This window comes from Gallus gallus, chromosome 4 (genome assembly GCF_016699485.2).
Source record: "Gallus gallus isolate bGalGal1 chromosome 4, bGalGal1.mat.broiler.GRCg7b, whole genome shotgun sequence".
Lineage (NCBI taxonomy): Eukaryota > Metazoa > Chordata > Aves > Galliformes > Phasianidae > Gallus > Gallus gallus.
In genome coordinates this window covers 88,789,874-88,811,407 of record NC_052535.1, presented here as the reverse complement: position 1 = coordinate 88,811,407, position 21,534 = coordinate 88,789,874, and the positions used below count along the sequence as shown (strand labels likewise).

Sequence of the window (21,534 nt, the reverse complement as noted above, 5' to 3'; positions counted from 1 at the left end):
TGTCTGCAATCACAGCTCTCCTATGCTTATAAAAACCTACTTTCCTCTCCTGCTATTCTCCTACAGTTTAAACAGGATCTGTTCCTGAAACAAGGTGACACATTTCAAGGCAGAAATTAATGTCACAAAAGCATAGGATCTGCTGTACCAAGCCAAATGACAGGCCTGTCAAACCAGGTATCTCCCTCTAACTCCAGCAAATCCTTGGGAAAGACTGCAACAAACAAAGCAAGCACAGAGCATCCTGGTGGTGTAGTTATCCAGCTGCTGGAAACCCACAGTTGAGGCACTTTCTGAACTGCAGAATGCTATCTGTTTGCTTTTTTTTTGCCCAGAACATCTGCAGCAGGGAGGTCAGCAATTAAACTCTGCAGTGATAGAGGAAAGCCTTTGCTGGCTTTTACATCTGCAGCCCCATCGGCCACTGATGCCTCTTGGGCTCTCCGCTGTGAGAGGTCAGTATAACCACCCTCACTCACCACCTTCCTACCACCCAGCGTTGTATAGAGCTCTATCTGACTCATCACATCCATCCTTCCTGTCTTTTTGAACCGAAAAGGCTGCCACACTCCTTATCCCCATCTCATCCTTTGATTGATGCTTCTGATCAACTCCATCAGGCTTCCAAGCTCTGTCAGATCCTCCAGCATGTCAGTTTGAGGAGAGATGTGGACACAAATGAGGATGGTGGCCGAGACCATTTATCTCGTGCGACAAGTGACAGACACAAGGCAATGCTCTCAAAATGCACCAGATTGGAGAGTGGGGAGAATTTCTTCACTGAGTGGTCAAGCGTAGGATGCCCAGGGAAATGGTGGTGTCCCCAGCCCTGAAGGTATTCAAGAGATGTGCCAATGAAGGACATGGAGTAGCGATGGGACTCCACAGATCACACTGATGGTTGGACTTGGTACTCTTGAAGGTCTTTTCCAGTCTAGATGAGTCTTTGATTCTATTCAAGCAGGCACAGTACAGGTTTGTAGAATATATTGTCTAAATACTTGAAGTAAACTGGAAAGAATAAGTGTCTCTTGAAAAAATGAACCACTCACAATTCACCTATTGCACAAAATAGCTTCTATCTGAAAGGGAATGCTTATCCCTCTTTTACCAGAAGCCTGACACCCACAAAACAAAGTCAATTCCTCCCTTACACAAGACACGAGAGTAGGCATAACTTCGAAGTCTATTGAATCTTTTTAAGCAAAGCATATTGTCTACAACCACCTATTAATAGCTGGCTGTTATTTTTCTTACACAGAACCGACTTCCCTCCCAGTGTCCGTCCTGTTTCCACCAAAGGCCAAGCCCAAGCTTTCTGAAAGCAGAGCCTCCAACACTGCACAAATATGGGGTCCTGGAAAAGCAGGACCCAGCCTGCACTCACACCCTGCACATCCAAGGGCAACAGCAGCTAAAAGCAAGGATGAAATGAGTTCTTCCCCTTAAAAGATCTTATATTTCCTCTTTTCAGAGTTGTTCAGAACAGGAAGCTTTGAAGATGGCTGCTGGCACAGGGTAAGTGCATTTCTGCACCTATGGAAAGAACTCACAGCTGTCCACAGCAACCCATTCATATCACCTGTAAAGCACTTTCTGTGACCTAAATTTTTCTGTGCCCGTAATACAATACAATGATGTGCATGAAGAATAGCAGACGCCCAATGATGCTGACTGAAGGTTTTGCTGTACAACGAGGGTGTGTTTGCCCTATAAATGCCAGAGGCACATTACCTATGTTAGGGTAAATATCCAGCCTGCACAACGGCCCTTTCTGCACAAGTCAGCCCACTGACCAAAACTCATGCTTCATTTCACCAACATGCCATCATAATGCTGTAACCTCACCCCATGTTTTGGCTACACAACAGCAGCACGTTTGCAGATATGGAGCTCAATACATATTTCCTTGTGAGGAGGCCAATTATTTTTCCCTTTCAGATCTCAAGGATACAGGATTAAAAGGCAAAACGCACTGCTTTTTTCTATGTGCATCAGAGGTGCCGGCTTCGTTGTGAAGTTTCAGACTTCTGATCTGAAGATGATCACTCCCAAAAGACCATCTCCCAAAATATCACAGAACAAAAAGCCTAATAAACTTCTCTTTGCTATTTGCTTCATATACACTTTTCCTTTGTAATGCAAACTGTAGGACAGCACGCCTCCACCGCGGGAAAACAGACATCTGAATATAATTCGGGGGAAGGCAAACTACAGCTCAGGGACCAAAGAGAAAACTCCTTTGTTCTGTTTTGTTCTCCTTTGGTCTCATTCTCGCAGCACATATCCCTCATACGACGCAGCAGTTCAGCTGGAAGGCCCTGCAGCAGGGAGAGCAACGCAGCAAACACCAACCAAAGGACAGAACAAACAGCAGGAATGAAAGCACTCACGATCCCCCCACAAATCATCTTCTCTAATAAAATAAAAGCTATGTCTGTGTTGGTCATTTGCTCTTAGAAATCTCACTCTGGGGATCTGCTTGGTAAGAAGGCAGGTACCTCCACAGCGTTAGTTCTCCTTGTTCCTTCCTTCCTCACCACCTTTTTCTGCTTCCCCGAAGACAAACAGCATGAGGGACGTTCCCTGTGTGCTGGTGGCATTTCCATGGCACAGACACAGCCAGACTTGGATAAGGAAAGCAGTTTTAGCATCATGTTTTATGTTGCTACACGGGTATCGAGTGGTGGAGTGAGATTCCAAATGACTGACCCGTGTGATTTATCCCACCTGCAGAAGTTGAACACGTCCTGATGGAACACTGGAACAGGCTGCCCAGGGAGGCTGCAGAGTCTCCTATGGAGATATTCAAGACCCATCTGGACACTGACCTGTATGACCTATCATAGGGAACTGCTTTAGCAGGTGGGTGGGACTCGGTGAGATCTTGAGGTCCTTTCCAACCCCTGGGAAAAAATCCTGTAGGCACAATCTCAGTAACAGCGTATGGAAAACTTCCCTTAAACGACAATCCAGAATCTCTTGGGCTCTGGCCAAGATCACTCTATTCCACACTGCACCGTTTCCATTTGGTTTTGAAAGCTGCAGACCATTTCGCAACCACCACTACTCCAAAGCAAACAAATACTCCTACTCAGCCCAGCTGCCCAATGACACTGCTTCTTCAAAGCTGTAAGGCAAGCCCGTGTTTTGGCCTGAAATACTTCTATTTGCTGTTCACTGGACTTGTCAAGTCAGTGAAAACAACAGTAGGGCACTCAACTTTGCCATTACCCTACACCGTGCCTTGATCTCTTTCCCTGCACCATACACCAACAGGAATTAGCTGAAATGAAAGGCATCTCCTTTCTTCCTTTTCCTTTATTTGCTATGGAAGCAGGATGAGGAGCACAGATTCATCCTTTTCCTTCGAGACAGAACCTGCCAGGAAGGCAGAGATGAAAAGCCTCAGCAAGGAGGAAGATGGGAGCTGTATACGGCGAGGGGGGAATGCAGAATTCACATCACAGGGAAGCAGAAGGATGAAGGTGACACCAAAAATTGGTGGCATGTTGGCTTCTCAATCTCCTGACATGCAGTGCAAAATCATTCTTTTTATTTTATCCGGGTACATCTGTGCAAAACTGCACCTTATTAAAGCACTCCCCGTGTATTAGCCACGCTCCCAACAGCAAAAAAAAAAACAAACAAAAATAAACAAACCCAAAATAGAAGTTACAGCAGATTAAAAATAAATCAATGCCAAAAGAAAGCAGGGGAGGAGGATAAGGAAACAGATCTCAAGTTTCTGTTCTTAAAGGAAAAGCTAATGTGCTTGTGCGAGGAGATGACTCCTAGAAGTGGGCTCTTCAGGAGACAAAGCTGTTACAATACCAATTACCAAAAACCAATCCAACTGATTACTGAGAGCTGGCAACACCCAAAGCAAGCTGTTTCTTGAAAGCACCTTCCCTGTTTCCTTAAGGACAGTCAATAAGGACAGCTGCTGCAGCACCAACAGAGAGCACACAGCATCGGTGGCACCGAGGGCTGTGGACAGTGGGCACAGTGAGGGTGAACTGGGGATCACAGTGGCCTTTTCCACTCCAGAGACACTCTGATTGAGCAGACTGCACTTATTCAAAGCACCAGCTGCCCCGCAGGCAGCATACAGGGTAACTGCCAGTGAGGGACATGATGCAGCAGGTGAATTCATGCTTGCAAGCAATACAACACAAGCTGACTGTGGGGTGTAAGCAGGGCTTGCAGAGTGGTTCAGGAAGGGCACTGAGGACAAAGCAGAAGAAAGCACAAGCATTTAAACGTGCCTGTGGCAGTAATACAAGTTATGATTGATGGCACTGAAAGCAAGGCTTGGGGGAGTGGAAGGAAAACAAACCCTAACAGAGGAATGGGAAGGAGTGGGGTCAGAGGAGATGCAACGTGCACGCACAGCGAAGGAGGAGAAGTGAAGAACAGGAAGTTTCTAACTGATTTGCTGAGGGAAGTGGAACCAAGAGCTCTCTTGTGACCACACTGGTTCCAGTTTGAGGTCCCCAGCACAAAACATACTGGAGCACATCCAGCCAGTGACCAATCTGATGACCAGGGGCCAAACAGATGAGGAAGGCAGAATCACAGAATGGCTGGGGTGGAAGGGCCCTCAATGATCATCCAGTTCCAACCCCCTGCTGCACATGGGGGTTTGCCAAGCACTAAATCAGGTACAAGATCAGGTTGCCCAGGCCCCCATCCAACCTGGCCTGGCTTTGGGTTAGGGCCTTGAATGTCCCTTCCAATGCAACCACGCCAGGTTCTGTCTCAAGTTGGGTTTGGCAGTGCCACGTTTGCCTGCTGCAGCCAGAGGAAGGGAACTGCTCCCATGTGCTGATGGCAGGGCAGCTCACAGGCAGCGATGTCCGTGGGGCAGCCAGTGCCATCTGTCAGTGCTGTCACTGTGACCATCCATCTGTGCCCGGCGCCACGGTGAGGTGCTTCAGGGCGGCCAAAGGTCTTGCAGAAAGAGGTCGATGTGAGCAGAAAGAACACAGCATGCTGACCAGCCCAAAACAAAGGTAAATGCTCAAGAGCAGCTCCAGTAAACGTTTAACATGAAGTGAAAAATAACAACGAAGTTCACAGACAACGGAGTATGTGTTATCTGCCTCAGATTTCTCCATTCTGTGCTGATGAGAACACTGGATTTTTATCAGCTCCCTGCTCCTTGATTGTGTTTCTGAAGCAAAATATGTAAATGGTATTACGTTGCCTATGATTGCCAATATAAACCAGCAAATATATTTTTAACAGTGCTCCATAGAAGCAAAGCTTAATGTACAGGATGGGACCACCCCACACACTCAGGCTGCAAGGATTTTAGTAGACAGTTGATGCAGATATACTATGTACATGTTCATGGTAGAGAAATGTGGAGCCCAGAGGAAGGCCACTAAGATGAACACAGGGCTGGAGCACTTCTCCTATGAGGAAAGGTTGAGGGAACTGGGATTGTTTAGCTTGGAGAAGAGAAGGCTTCGGGGAGACCTCATTGTGGCCTTCCAGTACTTGAAGGGAGTGTACAAACAGGAGGGGGAATGGCTGTTTATGAGGGTGGACAGTGATAGGACAAGGGGGAATGGTCTTAAGCTGAGACAGGGGAGGTTTAGGTTGGATATTAGGAGGAAGTTTTTCACTCAGAGGGTGGTGAGACACTGGAACAGGTTGCCCAAGGAGGCTGTGGATACCCCATCCCTGGAGGCATTCAAGGCCAGGCTGGATGTGGCTCTGGGCAGCCTGGTCTGGTGGTTGGTGACCCTGCACATAGCAGGGGGGTTGAAACTGGGTGATCATTGTGGTCCTTTTCAATTCATCCCATTCTAGGACTCTATGATTCTATGAAATTTCTCTCTTGAATAAAACTGATTTCAACTGTTCCATAGCCCGGTGCTGAGGGTTTCCAGGACGGACATCGTATTTTAAACAAACGTATGTGAACATCAGAAGGTCAAGAAAATTAAAGGAGAGCAGAGAAGGAAGTGAGGGTTAAAAAAAAAAAAGAAGTTAAAAAAAAAAAAAAAAAAAAAGCTGAGCTCTGGAGAGTCCTGAGAGGAATTTACAGTGTTTATCAACAAACTCAGAAAGCTGACAGTGCCCAGAGGTACAAAGCTCAATCTTGCAAGTCCTCCGGCACGGTGCAAAAATAGTGAGGAGCAAAAGATGGCTTTGGTTAATGTTAAAATTTAATATGAGCCAAGAAAATAAATAAAATATGAACACTGCTTGAGAAATCATAGAGCATTTATTTTTGTACCGGAGAAAAGTATTTTTCAACAGATGCCTTTTTCGCACTTCATCAAAATTAGAAGCATCTGCCGTTTCCTGAACTTGGTTTAGTGAACAACACAGCACAGTACTAATGAAGATGAAACTCAAATGTCATCTAAAGAAGCAATTAGAAAAGAAAAAAATGGAATTCTTTTCCTACCTCAAAAATGTTATTGTATTAAGCTCACGCTTGCTTGTCCTCAGGCACAGACTTCCCAGTGATTTACAGATGATTTTCAAGTCTGAACCATAATTGTTCATGCTATGAACTACTTATAACCTCAATTTAAAAAGCCTATTAATTTTTGGAAAACACACCAGAAACTGCAGGCACAAATCATGATCATTTCACCTTTTCAACGGCGTATTAAAAATTACCTCGATTAGAGCAAAATGACTATGAGTCAAGATGACATTTCTTCCTCTTCATGCATATCAATTCAGCACATGATACCAGGAGAGGGCTTCCAGGCTCTTTTTTAGCAGAGAGGCGGTTTCCCCTTCTCTTCAAATGGGGAGAGATGGCCCTAATACTTTGTTTGCATGCCCTGCTTTAAACTCAGGTTAGAGTTTGGATGTTTATAGGCTGACCAACCACTGCTCTTTCTGAACACCAAGATGTTGTTCTGTAAGAACTCTATGGCTGCAACACTGATTAATTGGCTTCTGCCTTGTGTCAGCATGAACATGCCACAAGCTGAACTTAAGTCATGGTCATGCTCAATAAGCGGGGCAGTTTTATGCTTCTGAAGGAGCCAGCAGACCAAATCACCCCAAGCACAACCAGAGGACAATAACTGTGCCTAAAATAATCAGGATTTGGAAGAGAAAAACTAATACTTATATGCCACAGTGTAGTAACATGATCTGTTCATTGTAAAAGCAAAAACAACTCCATAATTGTTGATGCTGCCGATGACTGCACAAAAGAACACTGTATGTGCTGTACTGGCAGTATAATTTATTTAGGTTACTGGAACATATTTATGCTGCTAAAAGCCACATCTGATTCAGGCTCCAAGTTAAAGAAATAGCACTGCTTACACTTACGATTCTTAACAAGTGAACTTACCTAAAAGCTGCCAGTAAAGGAGCATAAATTGAGTCTCCATCATACACATATAAGTGGTCCCAACTGCACTCTGTGGCAAAGTGATTGAATCGAAGCCTCAGGATTGTGTTTGGCCTGTAAAGAAAAAAAAATAATATATATATATATATGTATGAAGAATTAAAAGTTTTGGAATTAACCACTCAACACACAGAGCAGTCCTGCCAACAAGCTCCTGCAATGTGAAGCACCCCTCTAAAAAGACTAAAGCTGTGTTGTTTAATGCAAGTGTAGATGCATCAAACATGACATGGTTTTCATTTCTGGGATGCACACTCCACTGTTATTAAGGAACAGATTCTTTACGGTCAGAAAAACAACTGTGTCCTTAAATCTTCCCCCACCAGGAAGGGCAGAAATTGAAGAGCAGGCACAACCAGCCCACTGCTCTTTATTTCTAATGATAGGGCTCTGAAGGGGTAAGCAAAGAAAATCTGCACATACAATACATGTAAAGAATCGCAGCCACCATTAAACAACAACCCTCTTTTCCTACTTCAAGGCATTTTCTGCAGATTGACACAACTATGATGGACTATTTAGTTGCCTGGAAGCTGGCAGAAAGCTTTCTTCTATTAATTTATCACCCTATTATTTCTGCAGTATCTTGAAAGGCCGTCTTGAAAGAAGTCCTTCTGAATTGGAAATCAGAAACACAAGGGTAGTGAAGCACTGGCACAAGTTGCCCAGAGAGGTAGTGGAAGCCCCATCCCTGCAGAAACCCAAGATCAGGCAGGACGGGGCTCTGAGCACCTGATGGAGCTGTGGGTATCCCTGTCCATTGCAGGGAGTGGGACCAGACGGCCTTTAAGGGTCTCTTCCAACTCAAACCTTTCAATGATTCAGTGTAGAAGTGTGACCTGAGATGTATCAGCAGGGAAAATGTTTGGTTTACTCAGTGAGGAGGTGGAAAAGTAGCTCAGATACCAAAACTCACCAGCGTTCCTTCCATTCAATGCACAAAAGATGCCCACAAAGCCATAACCATGTAATGAGCATTTAGATACCATTAGTTTCACGGCTCACACGTAAAGACACATCTAAAGAGAATCCCTCCAGAGCCACAGCAGAAATCTCATTAACGCTCAGCTCAGGGAGGGTGAAAACCCCACCAGCTTTGTGCTTGGACCTGAGATGAAAGGCAGTGAATCCATAGCCACGCTGCCTCTTCCCACCCACGGCCACAAAAGGATAGATGAAAGTGATTAGGATCTCTCAACAGTATACTGCCCTTGGGTTCAAATGAAATCGCCGTTCATCCTAATCAAAGAAATTAATACAATGTCAGCCTGCCATCGAGTCGTCCTTTCTAACGGAAGAGGAATTCTTTAGGGAGTTATTCTGCAAAAGAATGCTTTTTGGTATGCACGTTGATCTTCTCCATGCCTTTGGCAAAAAGAGAGGCAGGTGTAACTCAAGGATAACATCTCACTGAAGGAAAAGCACAGAGAGTGTTCATCGTTTCAAAAGAAAGCACTCTAAGAAACTGTATGGGGTTTGCTTCTATTTTAATGGCATGACAGCTGTAGAGAAGGGTGGAATCCTTCATCAATAAAAGCTTTAGACCAAGAACGAAAAGAAAGATTACCTACAGTAGAGCTAGCAACTCATTAACAGAGAGCAGTTGTCTGCAGAATTGCAAGGCACTGGGCTACAGGCTCAGCCTCAGATGGGATCCCTGGGCTGGACCACATCTGCTTTGCCTGTGTTTTGGGAATTAGTGAGCAGCACACCCCCCCCTGGCAGGAGGGCACAGCACACACACACCAGCCACGAGTCAGGAGTGGTGTGAAAAGGAAACGTGTGCTGCAAGGAACATGTGGCTTCCTTTATACTAGAATTTATCTAGTGTCTTCAGTTGCTTATTTAGCTTGTGCCTTTCTTTGCTAACCTCAAACGCCCTCTACATACCAGCGTGCTAGCACTGAGGTGAAGGCACTTAGCAGAATTTAACAGCTCTGCAGAAGCTGTTTTCCAAGTCCAGATCTCTCTGGGAACGTCACATTTGGCAGAGAGCTTGGGCTATTTTCACAGGGGTGCCAATTTCAGCTGTTTCAATCAGCGTGGTCTTTCTGTTCACCACCATCCTCTGACAGCAGGGTACGAACAACCAGAAGCAGGAAAAGGACATCTCCTTGAATGCCTGACTACAAAAGTACTGTCTCACTTCAAGCCTCATGAAGTGGTAGCTTTCCAAGAAGCCTCTGGGGACCAGCAGAGGCTGAAGGAGTGGTTATGGTGACATTATCAAGGACCTGTGAGTAGCATTTCTATTCCAGTAAGAACACGAGACAAATTATCCTCAAAAGGAAAAAATAAATAAGAAGAAGCTCTGAGGGTTATGTTGACTGTACTGGAATTGCTGAGGCTGTTTTGTCTGTAATAATATCCTTTGAAAACATTGTTTTTACTTGTAATTCCAAAGCAAATGAGGTTGCATTTTTACTACCTGCAAAAATGAAGAGGTGTTGCCACTTAGGGCATCTCTCTTGGAGCTCAGTCACATCAAAGCACTGGGCTCCTCCCAGTTAACAGCTGGTGGCAGGTCCCCAGTTGCAGTGCTCTGGATGGATCTCTGGAACAGCCCTTACAAACATAAGCTCCCAACACATTCAAAGGTAAATCAGTCATCCAAAATAAATGTCTGAAGTGGATGAAGTGAATACCATTCCAACCCCAACCACCAGGCATCCCAAAGAAAGAGAAAACTAAAGAAAAATATACCCTCGTCTGGCTGTTAATGTAGAGCATCGTAACTGATGCTTTTAGACCAAAGCTTTATAGGCTACACAGATGAATTTTACAGTTGTGGTACTACGGAAAACACCCTTCATCTGCTGCTCCATCCATCAGACGACAGTCAGAGGGTACACACTATATGGGATATTGCTAAAACCTCTGCAAGAGATCACTGCAAGCAACATAAAGATCAAATATACAGCAGTATAGAAATGAAGGAAGAGGTCTAAGGGACTTTTCCCAGTTCAAATCTTTGCAAAGAAGGTCTTCTGAAGTTCACGTAAAATAAAACCAGAAACATACTCAAGTGCAGCATTACATAAACTGTCTCTCCATGAGCTTTAACTGTGGGGTTTTTTTCATACTGCCTAAAGTTGAACATGAACTGAGTCCTGACCATCTGAACGGCCCACTACAATAGTAGATGAATAAGTATTAAACCCTTATTTACTTAGACAGGTGCATTAATTCTGATTTTCCACGTGGTTTCAAAGCGAAGTAGATCGTACACCAGGAAGCCATAAATTCAGGAAGGAGTTTGCACAAACAACAACAACAAAACAATTTTCCAAGCATAACTAAATGCTGCTCTATGTAGTTTTAGAAATAGCAAAAAAAAAAAAATAATAATTAAAACTTAAAAAAAAAAAAAGGATTATGAGATCTAAAAACAAAAGCAACACTGTTTGCAAGTAAAGGTGTTGACTCTACTCACCTCCCTTCAATTAGCCAGGTGCATTTTGTTTTGTATTTGTAGTTCCCAGGCCCATCCGTTACGTACCCTGAAGGTTCAGTGAGTCTGTAAACAAAAAATAATAAAGACAAGCATTAGTCTTCGAAGTTACAACATTCATAAAGGATATCCTGAATTTAGAAGATCTGTCGCTAGGTTTTCACCTCCTGAAGAGCCCTTAAAAACAATGCAACATGAATCAATTGGGATTTTCCTGTTCAAGTCTGTGTACGTGCTTTCTGATGACTGCCCCTGGAGAACAAGCTAAGAGTGCTGGTTTTTCTACCTGAAAAGACTAACATGTAGACTGGAAAGAATGACCACAGACATGCAAAGGTTGCTTTCACATCCTCATCACTCATACTGGAAATTTAACAGCCAAACACACATACAGTGACACAAAATCAATCACAGAATCATTAAGGTTGGAAAAGACCGCTAAGATTCCCAAGGCCAACCCCAACGCATCCCCACCATGACCACTAAACCATGACCCTCAGTGCCACATCTTCACAGCTCTTGGACACCACTAGGGATGGTGATTCCACCACAGCCTGTGCCAGTGCCTGACTGCTTTTTTGGAGAAGAAATGTTTCCTAATATCCAACCCGAGCCTTCCCTGAAGGTAGCAACATACTTGGTTTGGCTGTGACTTTTCTCCTCCATGATTTCAATATTTTCTCCAAAGATCACAGACAACCAAGAGGACAGTCGCACTATCTGACAGGTAACAGAGGCATTGAGTTGGAGTTTGGGACAGCAGATCCCTTATACCACTTGGGTTCCCAAAAACCAGGCCCTGAGATCCTTCATCTTTGGCCTCAGTAGAGAGACCCATGGGCTGATGCCAAAACCAAGAGCCACACTCCCAGCTCAGAGAAATTAACTACAAATTCCAGATTCGTTTCACAAAATGCTCAAGTGAAGCAAAACCCATTGAAAACAATTCCCTGAGAAAGATGAAGGGAAACAGAAGCAGCACCTGAGGACATCCCACCACCACGTGTTGGCAGAGCATTGGCACTGGAGGAGGATTCCTACCCAGGGAGGTTACACATCCCATCACCAGCACACAGCCACAGCGAATCGAAGGCTCCTGGCAAATTCCACTTGTCCTACTTAGAACAGCTTCAGTCAGACAAAAACACTCTGAAAAAATCAAATTTGGAAGAAAAACGAAGGAGGGAACTTCTTCAGGAGTTCCCAGAAATGATATCTGGGAATCTTTTGCTTGGTCTCTTCCTGCCGATCTGTTAATGTTATCATCTAATATCCTGATCGAGTCAAAACGGTTGTTCATCTTTCATGTAGAGTGGTTTTAGGTTCACACAAGGTTCATTAGGTTAGATATTAGGATGAGGTTTGTTCACCCAGAGGGTGGTGATGCACTGGAACAGGTTGCCCAAGGAGGCTGTGGATGCCCCATCCCTGGAGGCTTTCAAGGCCAGGCTGGATGTGGCTCTGGGCAGCCTGGTCTGGTGGTTGGTGACCCTGCACATAGCAGGGGGGTTGAAACCAGATGATCATTGCAGTCCTTTTCAACCCAGGCCATTCTAGGATTCTGTGAAATACATGCCAAATTTTAAGGCTTCAGTATCTTTGAAGATTCAAATTACTTATCTATTTGCATGGAATTTGCAAAAACAGATGGAAATTCCTAATTGTAGAAAACAGCATCTAGTCCTTTTGTAATATGTAATGACCATGGAAGGGTAGGAATGAGACCGTGTCAGTGCTTCAGTGCTGACAGCACTTTGCATGCAACCAAGAGCAAACAGACGCTGAGAAACCTGAGCAAGTCTTGCATGCTGAAAAACAACCTTATGCAACCTGCCAAGCTCTCAGAGAGCCTCTGCTCACAAAACTCCTCGAACAACTTTCTCTGGCAACGATTATTAAATCATTCACCGCCGAAATGCCATTGAGAGCAACGCTACAAGAAAACAACCCTTAAACCCCGGCCATGTCTGATCTCAGAGCGTCTCAACATCCCTATAATTTACAGTCATATGATGGCAAAACAAAAACAAAACACAGGATTTAGTTAAAAAAAAAATAGATAAAAACAGACCGATCCTATTTCCTTGATACGCTGTTAAATACTTACCTGTAAGTTAATCAGATTCCTCGCTAAGCTTTAGAAGCTGCTGCCACTACAGACAGCTAAAGGATATTAAATAATAATAATAAAATCAGAGTTCAGGTCTGCAAAAGGAGAAGAGATTGGAGTAATGCTCTCATCACTGGGATGGGTTGGACGCTATACAAACGCTGGCAGAGATATGCTCCAAGACAGACAGAAACAAAAACTAAACAGTACAAGCTGAAATTTTATCTTTATATTCAATAGAAGAAGATGTATTAATCTCCAGCTAAAAAAGCAAACAAGCTCTGTTCCCATTCACATCACATGATGCTGCCACGCTCAGTACTTGTGGGCACTGATAACCAGGGCACAGTCCAGACACTGGTTTAGTTTCATCTCTGAGGAAAGGCTCAGAAAGGGAATAGGTGAGTAATGGGGAGGAAAAGCACTCCAGGAGGAAAGCAGATGAGTGTGGGACATCTCTGAGATACTCACAGGGTTATGCCCACAGGGCTACTCTCAGGATGTACACCAAAACAAGTCCTACACCCATGCAACCTGCAGCCAACACCATCAGGGTCTGAGGTCTTTTACCCTACTACGTGCTACAGGGGTGAAATCCCAAGAATATCATAGAATTATAGAACTGCTCATGCTGGGAAAGACCTTGAAGATCACCAAGTCCAACTGCAACCTAACCATACTATTCTAACTCTAATCATAGAATCACAGAGGTTGGAAAAGACCTCCAAGACCCTAAGGTCAACCCCAACCCACCCCCACCATGACCACTGACCACGTCCCTCAGTGCCACATCCCCACAGCTGATACACTACAGTCAGGGTACATCAGCTTCCCAATGCCTCTGGCATGGATTTGGAAAGAGAATGATGTTTTAGCTTCAAGGTTTAGCTTGGAGAAGAGAAGGCTTCGGGGAGACCTCACTGTGGCCTTCCAATACTTGAAGGGAGCTTATAAACAGGAGGGGGAATGGCTGTTTACATAGGTGGATAGTGATAGGACAAGGGGGAATGGTTTTTATCTGAGACAGGGGAGGTTTAGGTTGGATATGAGGAGGAAGTTTTCCACCCAGAGGGTGGTGACACACTGGAACAGGTTGCCCAAGGAGGCTGTGGATGCCCCATCCCTGGAGGCATTCAAGGCCAGGCTGGATGTGGCTCTGGGCAGCCTGAGCTGGTGGTTGGTGACCCTGCACATAGCAGGAAGGTTGGAACTATGTGATCGTTGTGGTCCTTTTCAACCCAGGCCATTCTAGGATTCTCTGATGTATTTTCCACCAGTATTCTCCCAGCCCTCAGGTCCTTGAATTTATTATGCACATTCATAATTTTATTGCTCAAATGCAAACTCAACTCCATAAAGTTTGGAGGGGTACCAACTCTCATTTTCCTTGGCTAATTGGACAGCCCATGATGATACTCTCCACAGGCACGTCTGCACAACTCAGTCTGAAGGTGCTGCACTCTAAGAAAGAAAGCAGCAAAGTCCTTCAGGTGTTCTCTATGCTGGGTGAGCACACGTTGACACGGTGGAAAAACACACGCAATGCAAAGATAACACTTTTAGCAAAGCACGGGTAGAGCACTGAACTCCTGCAAAGCAACGAAACTGACTTCAAAATCACCACAGTGGAAAAACTCTTGCATATTTCTGGTTAAAAACCCAAGATTTTAAAATAGATATCAATGCTAACGTGCACACAGACACTACCAAAGGGCTGTTACCATTGCTACTGCTGCTCCTTGCAGCTGATGTTAATTCCTCACTGATTTTCACCCAGGCTCTTAATAGTGTCAGCAATGCTAGACGTGTGTATTTGTTAAATACAAATTACTGTACACTGACAAAGTCCCTACAGAGCCATGAAATGCACAATGAGGTGAAGACTCGAAGCTGTTTTCTAATTACCATCTAATAAATCTAAACAGCTGAGCACAAAGAGTCACAAACTCCAAGGAGCTCGTAGCTACAGAGTAAATCATTTTTTGAGGTCATTAATAGAACCATAGAATATCCCAAGCTGGAAGGGACCCATAAGGATCAATGAGTCCAACTCCTGGCTCCACACAGTACCACCCAAATTCTGTATTTCTTCCAATACACTGCAACATTAAAGGTACACTACATGCTGGCAGTGAAGTGTTGAACATATTTAATTTTGCCTGAGATTCTCAGCAGACCTCATTGGTTTCCATTGCTTACAGCATGACAGAAAAACTCCAGCATTCCAACCGGAGAGCCCTTCTGCTAAAAAGAGAAAAAAACACCCCAAAAACCAATTGCTCATCCTAATTTTGAAGTAGCTAAAACTAGAGACTGATGCACACAGTGAGTTTTCCTCCTCCCTCCTCTGTTCTCCAAGAACACCACAATTAGAAGCCATTGTCTCGGGTAAATTTGAAGTTGCATCCAATAAAGAGAGGGCTGCTACAGCCTATTATAGAACAATGGCATCCTACGCTGAATTGATTAACAACTTAGCTTTGTTCATTTTCTAAAAGAACACCAAGTAAACACAAAAACCACACACTGATATATCCTATGGTTTCCTACATGTCCCAGTGTATGGGCATGGAAAGCAATTAGCCACATGTAGGATGAAACGGTTTTAAACTGAGACGGGAGGTTTGGGTTAGATGTTAGGAGGAAGTTTTTCACTCAGAGGGTGGTGACACACTGGAACAGGTTGCCCAAGGAGGTTGTGGATGCCCCATCCCTGGAGGCATTCAAGGCCAGGCTGGATGTGGCTCTGGGCAGCCTGGTCTGGTGGTTGACGGCCCTGCACATAGCAGGCAGGTTGAAACTGGATGATCATTATGGCCCTTTTCAACCCAGGCCATTCTATTATTCTGTGATTCTATGAAATAAAGAAAGAAACAACATCTATGCATGCACTTCAAGAATTTCTAACACCTAAGATCCCCACACCACAGGTAAAGCTTAAGCAAAATCACTCTTCCACGCCAGGTCTCGCACAGAGGGCATTACTGCCAAATCAAGTCTGATAAGGATTTAATCTAACTGGTACCCAACCAAAGTGCACTGCCAAGTCCATGTGTTCACAGAAGTTCCTCCCAGTTCTGCTCATCTCTCCTCATGGTGGGCAAACTCATGCAAGAGTTTGTTCTCCCAAAGCTTTTGCTGTCAGTCCTCCATGCTGTTACCATTTCTGCAATGGGTTCAAGACAGCTCTACCTGTGATTTCCAGCACTCCAGGGTGTGAACTTCAAGAAGCCCAGACTGCGTTCTCCATCACTGGGAGATGGCGACATTCCTCAACAGCCATCTGAACTCTCCGTGCTTCTCTGCCTGTCTCCCTATGGCAAGGAGGTGAAAGAGGAACAAGCACCCTCTGCACTTAATGGCTTCATCCTGCCTTCCACGGTTCTGCTAAACTGAGGGTAAAGAGCTGTCTTGCTTCAAAAAAAAAAAAAAAACAAACCACAAAACACAGTGACTGACACAGTTAATTTAAGACAGGCACAACACAGTTTCTTCAAAGGAGAGGTTAGCTCTGCCCTTCCGTGGGACATTTCTAAGATAGGAGAGGTGATTTCCTGGCTGCTGATCAGACGTAAGGGCAGAGCCTGAAAAGCCCAGCAAGGTCTGAGAGGAGAGTCAGAGAAATTACAGCAGGTGAAAGGTATCCACACAGCCACTGATGCTAAATCCCTTTGTTAATGAAATATCTGCCTCAATGCGATGAGATGCTGAGCTCCAAACAAGCCTGAGTCTGTGCCTGCAGCCTAGGAGAGATCAGTAAGCACAAAATCTCCTACAGGCTTAAAAGTCATTAAGTCACCAAGCTAGAAACCAAGTTATTTTCCAACACTGCCCCTCTATGATTGGCACCAGGCTCCCATTCCTGACTTCTGCTCTTCCGTTGTCTTCAAAAACAAATGCCCCCCAATGTGGTCCCATTTGGGGCTGCCTCGTGCCGCTGCCCTGGCCTGCTTTCAGCATCAGGGCTGGTCTCAAGCCATGTCTCCTCCTTAGCCCAAAAAAACCAACCCAAACGTGCATTCCCTGCCAGTTGTCTCACTATTCCCTTCCAGTTTTATATGTCCAATCAGCTCTCCTGCCAGCAGAGGGAAGGAATTTCAATGCTATTTCATCCGAAAACTCACTTCAATGTGTTTTAAACATGGTTTTAAACTGAGACAGGGGAGGTTTAGGTGAGATATTAGGAGGAAATTTTTCACTTAAAGGGTGGTGACACACTGGAACAGGTTGCCCAAGGAGGTTATTGATGCCCCACCCCTCTCTTCCAGAAGAGCATCCCAAAACCCAAAGTGTCCTACCGCTCATCAAAGGTCATTCTTCATTACAATCCAAGGAGGTTGTGGATGCCCCATCCCTGGAGGCATTCAAGACCAGGCCTGGTCTGGTAGTTGGCAACCCTGCACATAGCAGGGGGGTTGAAACCAGATGATCATTGTGGTCCTTTTCAACCCAGGACATTCTAGGATTCTATGATTCAACTCTTCTTTATGAAAGACATTTGCTTCCTCTCTTACTTAACAACTTCTATTTGCAGGCTAAGGAAATTAAATCTATCAAGAAATTGCACAACAAGACACCAAATTACCCAAGTCATCATTCAAGACAACAGAAACAATGAAGTTGATTACCCTCCTCCAAAGCCAATCCAAGCACTGAAAATCCATGCCAGATCCCAAAAGACATCACCACTTCAGCACTGTTGCACAAGCACAGGTTACAGACACTGCAGTAACAACGGCATTAGGAACATGCTATAGCTCCAGCTGATGTTCTAGCTCCTAAACTGGTCCAGCAACTGAAGTCAAATTGAGGTCATCTCATGTTTAGATTCTTATCTATCTGTATTTCCTATCCTTCTACCTTTATTTCCAGCCCCATCTCAGACAGCACATGGCTCTGTTCAGTGCATGAGCTTGGGTCTCTGTTGACCTGAACATCCAAGCTGCAGTGTAAATTCGAATCCTACCAATTCTCCCCATTCGAATTGACTGAGGGGAAAAAAAAAAACAAACAACACAATATCATTGTTATCCCATAGAATCCTCTTCTTTAAATAAGCAGTATCTTGGAGGAGCAGATTTCTGCAGCTTTGCTCTGTTGTCACTATTATCCAGACACCCATCTCTGCCTCCACAGCTCAACACCAACCATTCAGTGATTCTGTGATCCCAATCTTGACTCAGTGCTTGTTTTCAAAACACTCTCTCTGGTGCCTGTATTGTATGTGGAAATATTTCCATGTTGAAAGGCCACTTGGATTCCTCTTTCTGAAGCCAACCTTCACCCAGCTCTTGTACCTGAGATGAGAGCCGTGCAGGCGGTGTCGGCTCCAGCAGTTGTCTATGAAGCTGGTCTAACAGTTACTCTATGCTTTCCCCATCTGTTCACAAACCCATTTATTGGCTCCTGGCCTACTTCTTTGAAATGAAGATAATCTAGCTGCAAGCTTTCACCCTGCCTGAAACAACTCAACTCCCATCATTCGCCGGTGGGCCTGGAGACTGCTGGATTGTAGCAGTAACAAACAGAGCTGGTGCATCACACAGCATCTAACTTGGCAGAAGAAAAGGAAGATAACCAACCCTTTTTCACTTGCACGCAACCACAGAATGATTCCTTACAGCCTTTGGCCAAGAGCTTTCACAAGCAGTCTCGCCTCACACTAATTGCTTCAGCATCACCCCAAACTGAGCTCCTTGTAAGAGGAAAGTACGGAGAAAGAGCACTATTCAAAGAGAATCATCAAAGGCTGATGATGAAAGAGCTCCCGAGCCAGACAGGTCTCTTCAAGGTCTGCCACTGGATGATCAAACAAATGCACTGCATTATCCAAGATCCTGCCTGGCTTCATGTAATACACAAGGTATCCAACGTAAACTAAGGGGGTGAGGGCAGAATCAGAGAATCCATTCAGGTTAGCAAAGACTTCTAAGATCCCCAAGCCCAACCCATCCCACCATGCCCATAATCACATCCCTCAGTGCCACATTCCCACAGTTCTGGAACACCTCCAGGGATGGTGACCCCACCACTCCATGGGCAGCTGTGCCAGTGCCTGATTATTCTTTTAGAGATGAAATGTTTCCTCATATCCAACCCAAGTGCTTTATTATCTAAATTCATCATCCCATTCTGGAGGAAAGTACATAAAAAAATAAAGCATCGTACTACTTAAATTCTGATTAGAAAATAAAGATGGAGTTAATTCTAGGCAAAATTCTAAATCAAGAATTTCTGCTTTTATCAGTGAGTCCATCCATCCAGGAGCCCTAACTTGTGTAAGGGTAAAACACAATCTGTGTAATTGTAACAGAAACAAACCCACACACACGTCTTGTCTAGGCAGAATTTTAAACCAAGTTAGGATACCTACAGAAATCAGTCAAGATCTTGCTAGCTCAAAGGCTTAAGGAAACATGAATGACTATAGAATCATAGAATGGGCTTGGGTTGGAAAGGACCTCAAGGATCATCAAGCTCCAACCCCACTGCTGTAGGCAGGGCCACCAACCCTCTTCCAGGTGAGCCACAGATGCATCAATATTCTCTCCCAACTGAAGAACACTCTACTTCAATAAGCTCTCAAGTCACTGTTCCTATTCTTAAGCTCAGGAAAAAGAGCCCGTTGGTGGCACATGTACTGTACTGTGAATGAAATCGGGCTGAGCTGCTGCCTTCAGCTTCCAGCCAGTGGCACACTGAAATGAAAGGAGTTTAAGGTCACCCCCATGGAGCAGAAGACCCTCACCTTTCAGGTCCCTTTCAGTCCAGCTGCAAGCTTGCCCACATCCAGCACTGTTGATTTCTAGGCCAGATGCAGAGCGCAGCAACCAGCAGCAGCACATACAGAAAGCTAAAGCCAAAGATCAGTCATTTGTGGCAAAAAAAGGAAAATGAAAATATTGAGAGATTCTATAAATAAATATCACAACCCGACCCACTTTCCTAATAGGGATAGAAATAATTCCTTTTATTTCATCCTGACACACAAAAATTTCCAAGCGACATTACCTGCTGGGAAATGTTCCCTAAAAGAAAAATAAAATAATACGACTCAAACAAGTTAGCAAACAGTTTGGGGTAAAGGCTAACATCCATTTGGTTCTGAGCTGAAAAAAGGATTTTGATGCAGATATGTAGGTGTAGATCACAAAAGAAATAAAATACAGATGTCCTAAGATGCAGAAAAGGTTTTGTGAACCTACACAATGCCAACCCCCATCAAATTTAAAGCAGCCTTTTGGCTGCAGTGTCATGGAAAAGGTCATGCAAAGTGCAGGAGATCGATTGGAAAAGAGGAATCCAGGCTGGAACGCGTGCTTGGGGCAGCCTGAATTTGTTTACATTGATTTGCTTGCTGCTTTTACTGAATATTCACAAGAGCTCTTACACTGATAACATGCAGGAGGCTGCACAGGTTTCAGTCCTTGGCATCAGTGATGCACAAACGCAGCATTTGACAGTTAAGCATCCAAAAACAAACTCGGAAGAAAACTCTGTTTATAAATGAAACGGATTAATAGTATGTCTGAAAGCCTATTTATACCATTATGAGAATTCTAATAAGCCAAGGGTTCTCCAGGATGCCACATGTAGCAGGAATAGCACAACATTCACGGGAGCCCAAATCAGCACTGAGCATTAAACTTAAGCTTGAGAGGAAAAAGCAGTCCCCTAAAGTGTGTACGTCTGTGTTGTATGAGGATATGGTTGGCTTCAAAACTTCCCTTCACATGCATTACCTTAAAGAATAAAAGGTAGAATAAATAATAAAAGAATAAAAGGATCAACCAGATGCACACACATGGAAAACAAAGTAGGAAAAAAGCACATAGAGAAGTAATTTCTTACGAAAATGCAACTCTAGCACATCCGTGTATTAACACCAACCTGTGTGTTCAACTGTGAAAGAAATCTTGCTGCTTAAAAGGTCCGTGAAGCACAACTGTGAAGAAATCCAGATGTGCAAATGTTCCTGCATGTGGATTTTTATTAGGGAACGTTAAAAAACTCCCGAAAATCCTCTGAAAGATGAACTCTATGAATGGGCTGTGAGAATCCCTTGTTTATTTGCCACTGTAGAGAAACAGTTTTTGATACGATGCTTTTCACACCCAGTAGATGGAAGCCCACTGTTAGAGTCTATACTGAAACACAGAGCTACAGGACAAGGGGCACCAGGCACAGACTGGAACCCAGGAAGCTTCATCTGACCATAGGGAACAGCTTCTCTCCCTTGGGAGTGGTACAGCCTTGGTACAGCTGCCCAGAGAGGTGGGGGACTCTTCTTTGGATGTATCCAAACCCACCTGGATGCTTCCTCAGCAACCTGCTGTAGGGAACTGCTTCAGGAGGGGAGTTGGACTGGAGGATCTCCAGAGGTCACTTCCAACCCCTACAGTTCTGTGATTCTGGCTTAATGAATAGAGAAAAAAGGCCAGAGTTGACGTAGATTTGATGAATTCACCTCGATCCCTTAAATCAAAACTTCTACTGCTGGTAATAGTGATTGAGCCATGCTCAGCTCCCTCCACCAGCAAGCCTCAATTTTTTCTACTGACATCTTGCGAGAATGAA

The 21,534-nt window shown here is 44.4% G+C and overlaps 1 protein-coding gene and 1 non-coding gene across 4 annotated transcripts in view; both read right to left on the bottom strand.

The window, feature by feature from the left end:
- The window catches only part of ATRN (attractin), a 145,347-nt gene that overhangs the window by 102,236 nt on the left and 21,577 nt on the right, over positions 1–21,534 (bottom strand). For all 3 annotated transcript variants that reach the window (XM_015286048.3, XM_015286050.3, XM_015286049.3), the window contains exons 2-3: positions 10,830–10,913; positions 7,337–7,450 (exon numbers count right to left, since the gene is read on the bottom strand). In XM_015286048.3, coding sequence (XP_015141534.2) covers positions 7,337–7,450; positions 10,830–10,913 — 198 coding nt within the window. The remainder of the gene's footprint in view (positions 1–7,336; positions 7,451–10,829; positions 10,914–21,534) is intronic.
- MIR1654-1 (microRNA 1654-1) lies at positions 21,428–21,521 on the bottom strand. The gene has a single exon (NR_035145.1). It is a non-coding gene; the product is annotated as a microRNA 1654-1 (primary transcript).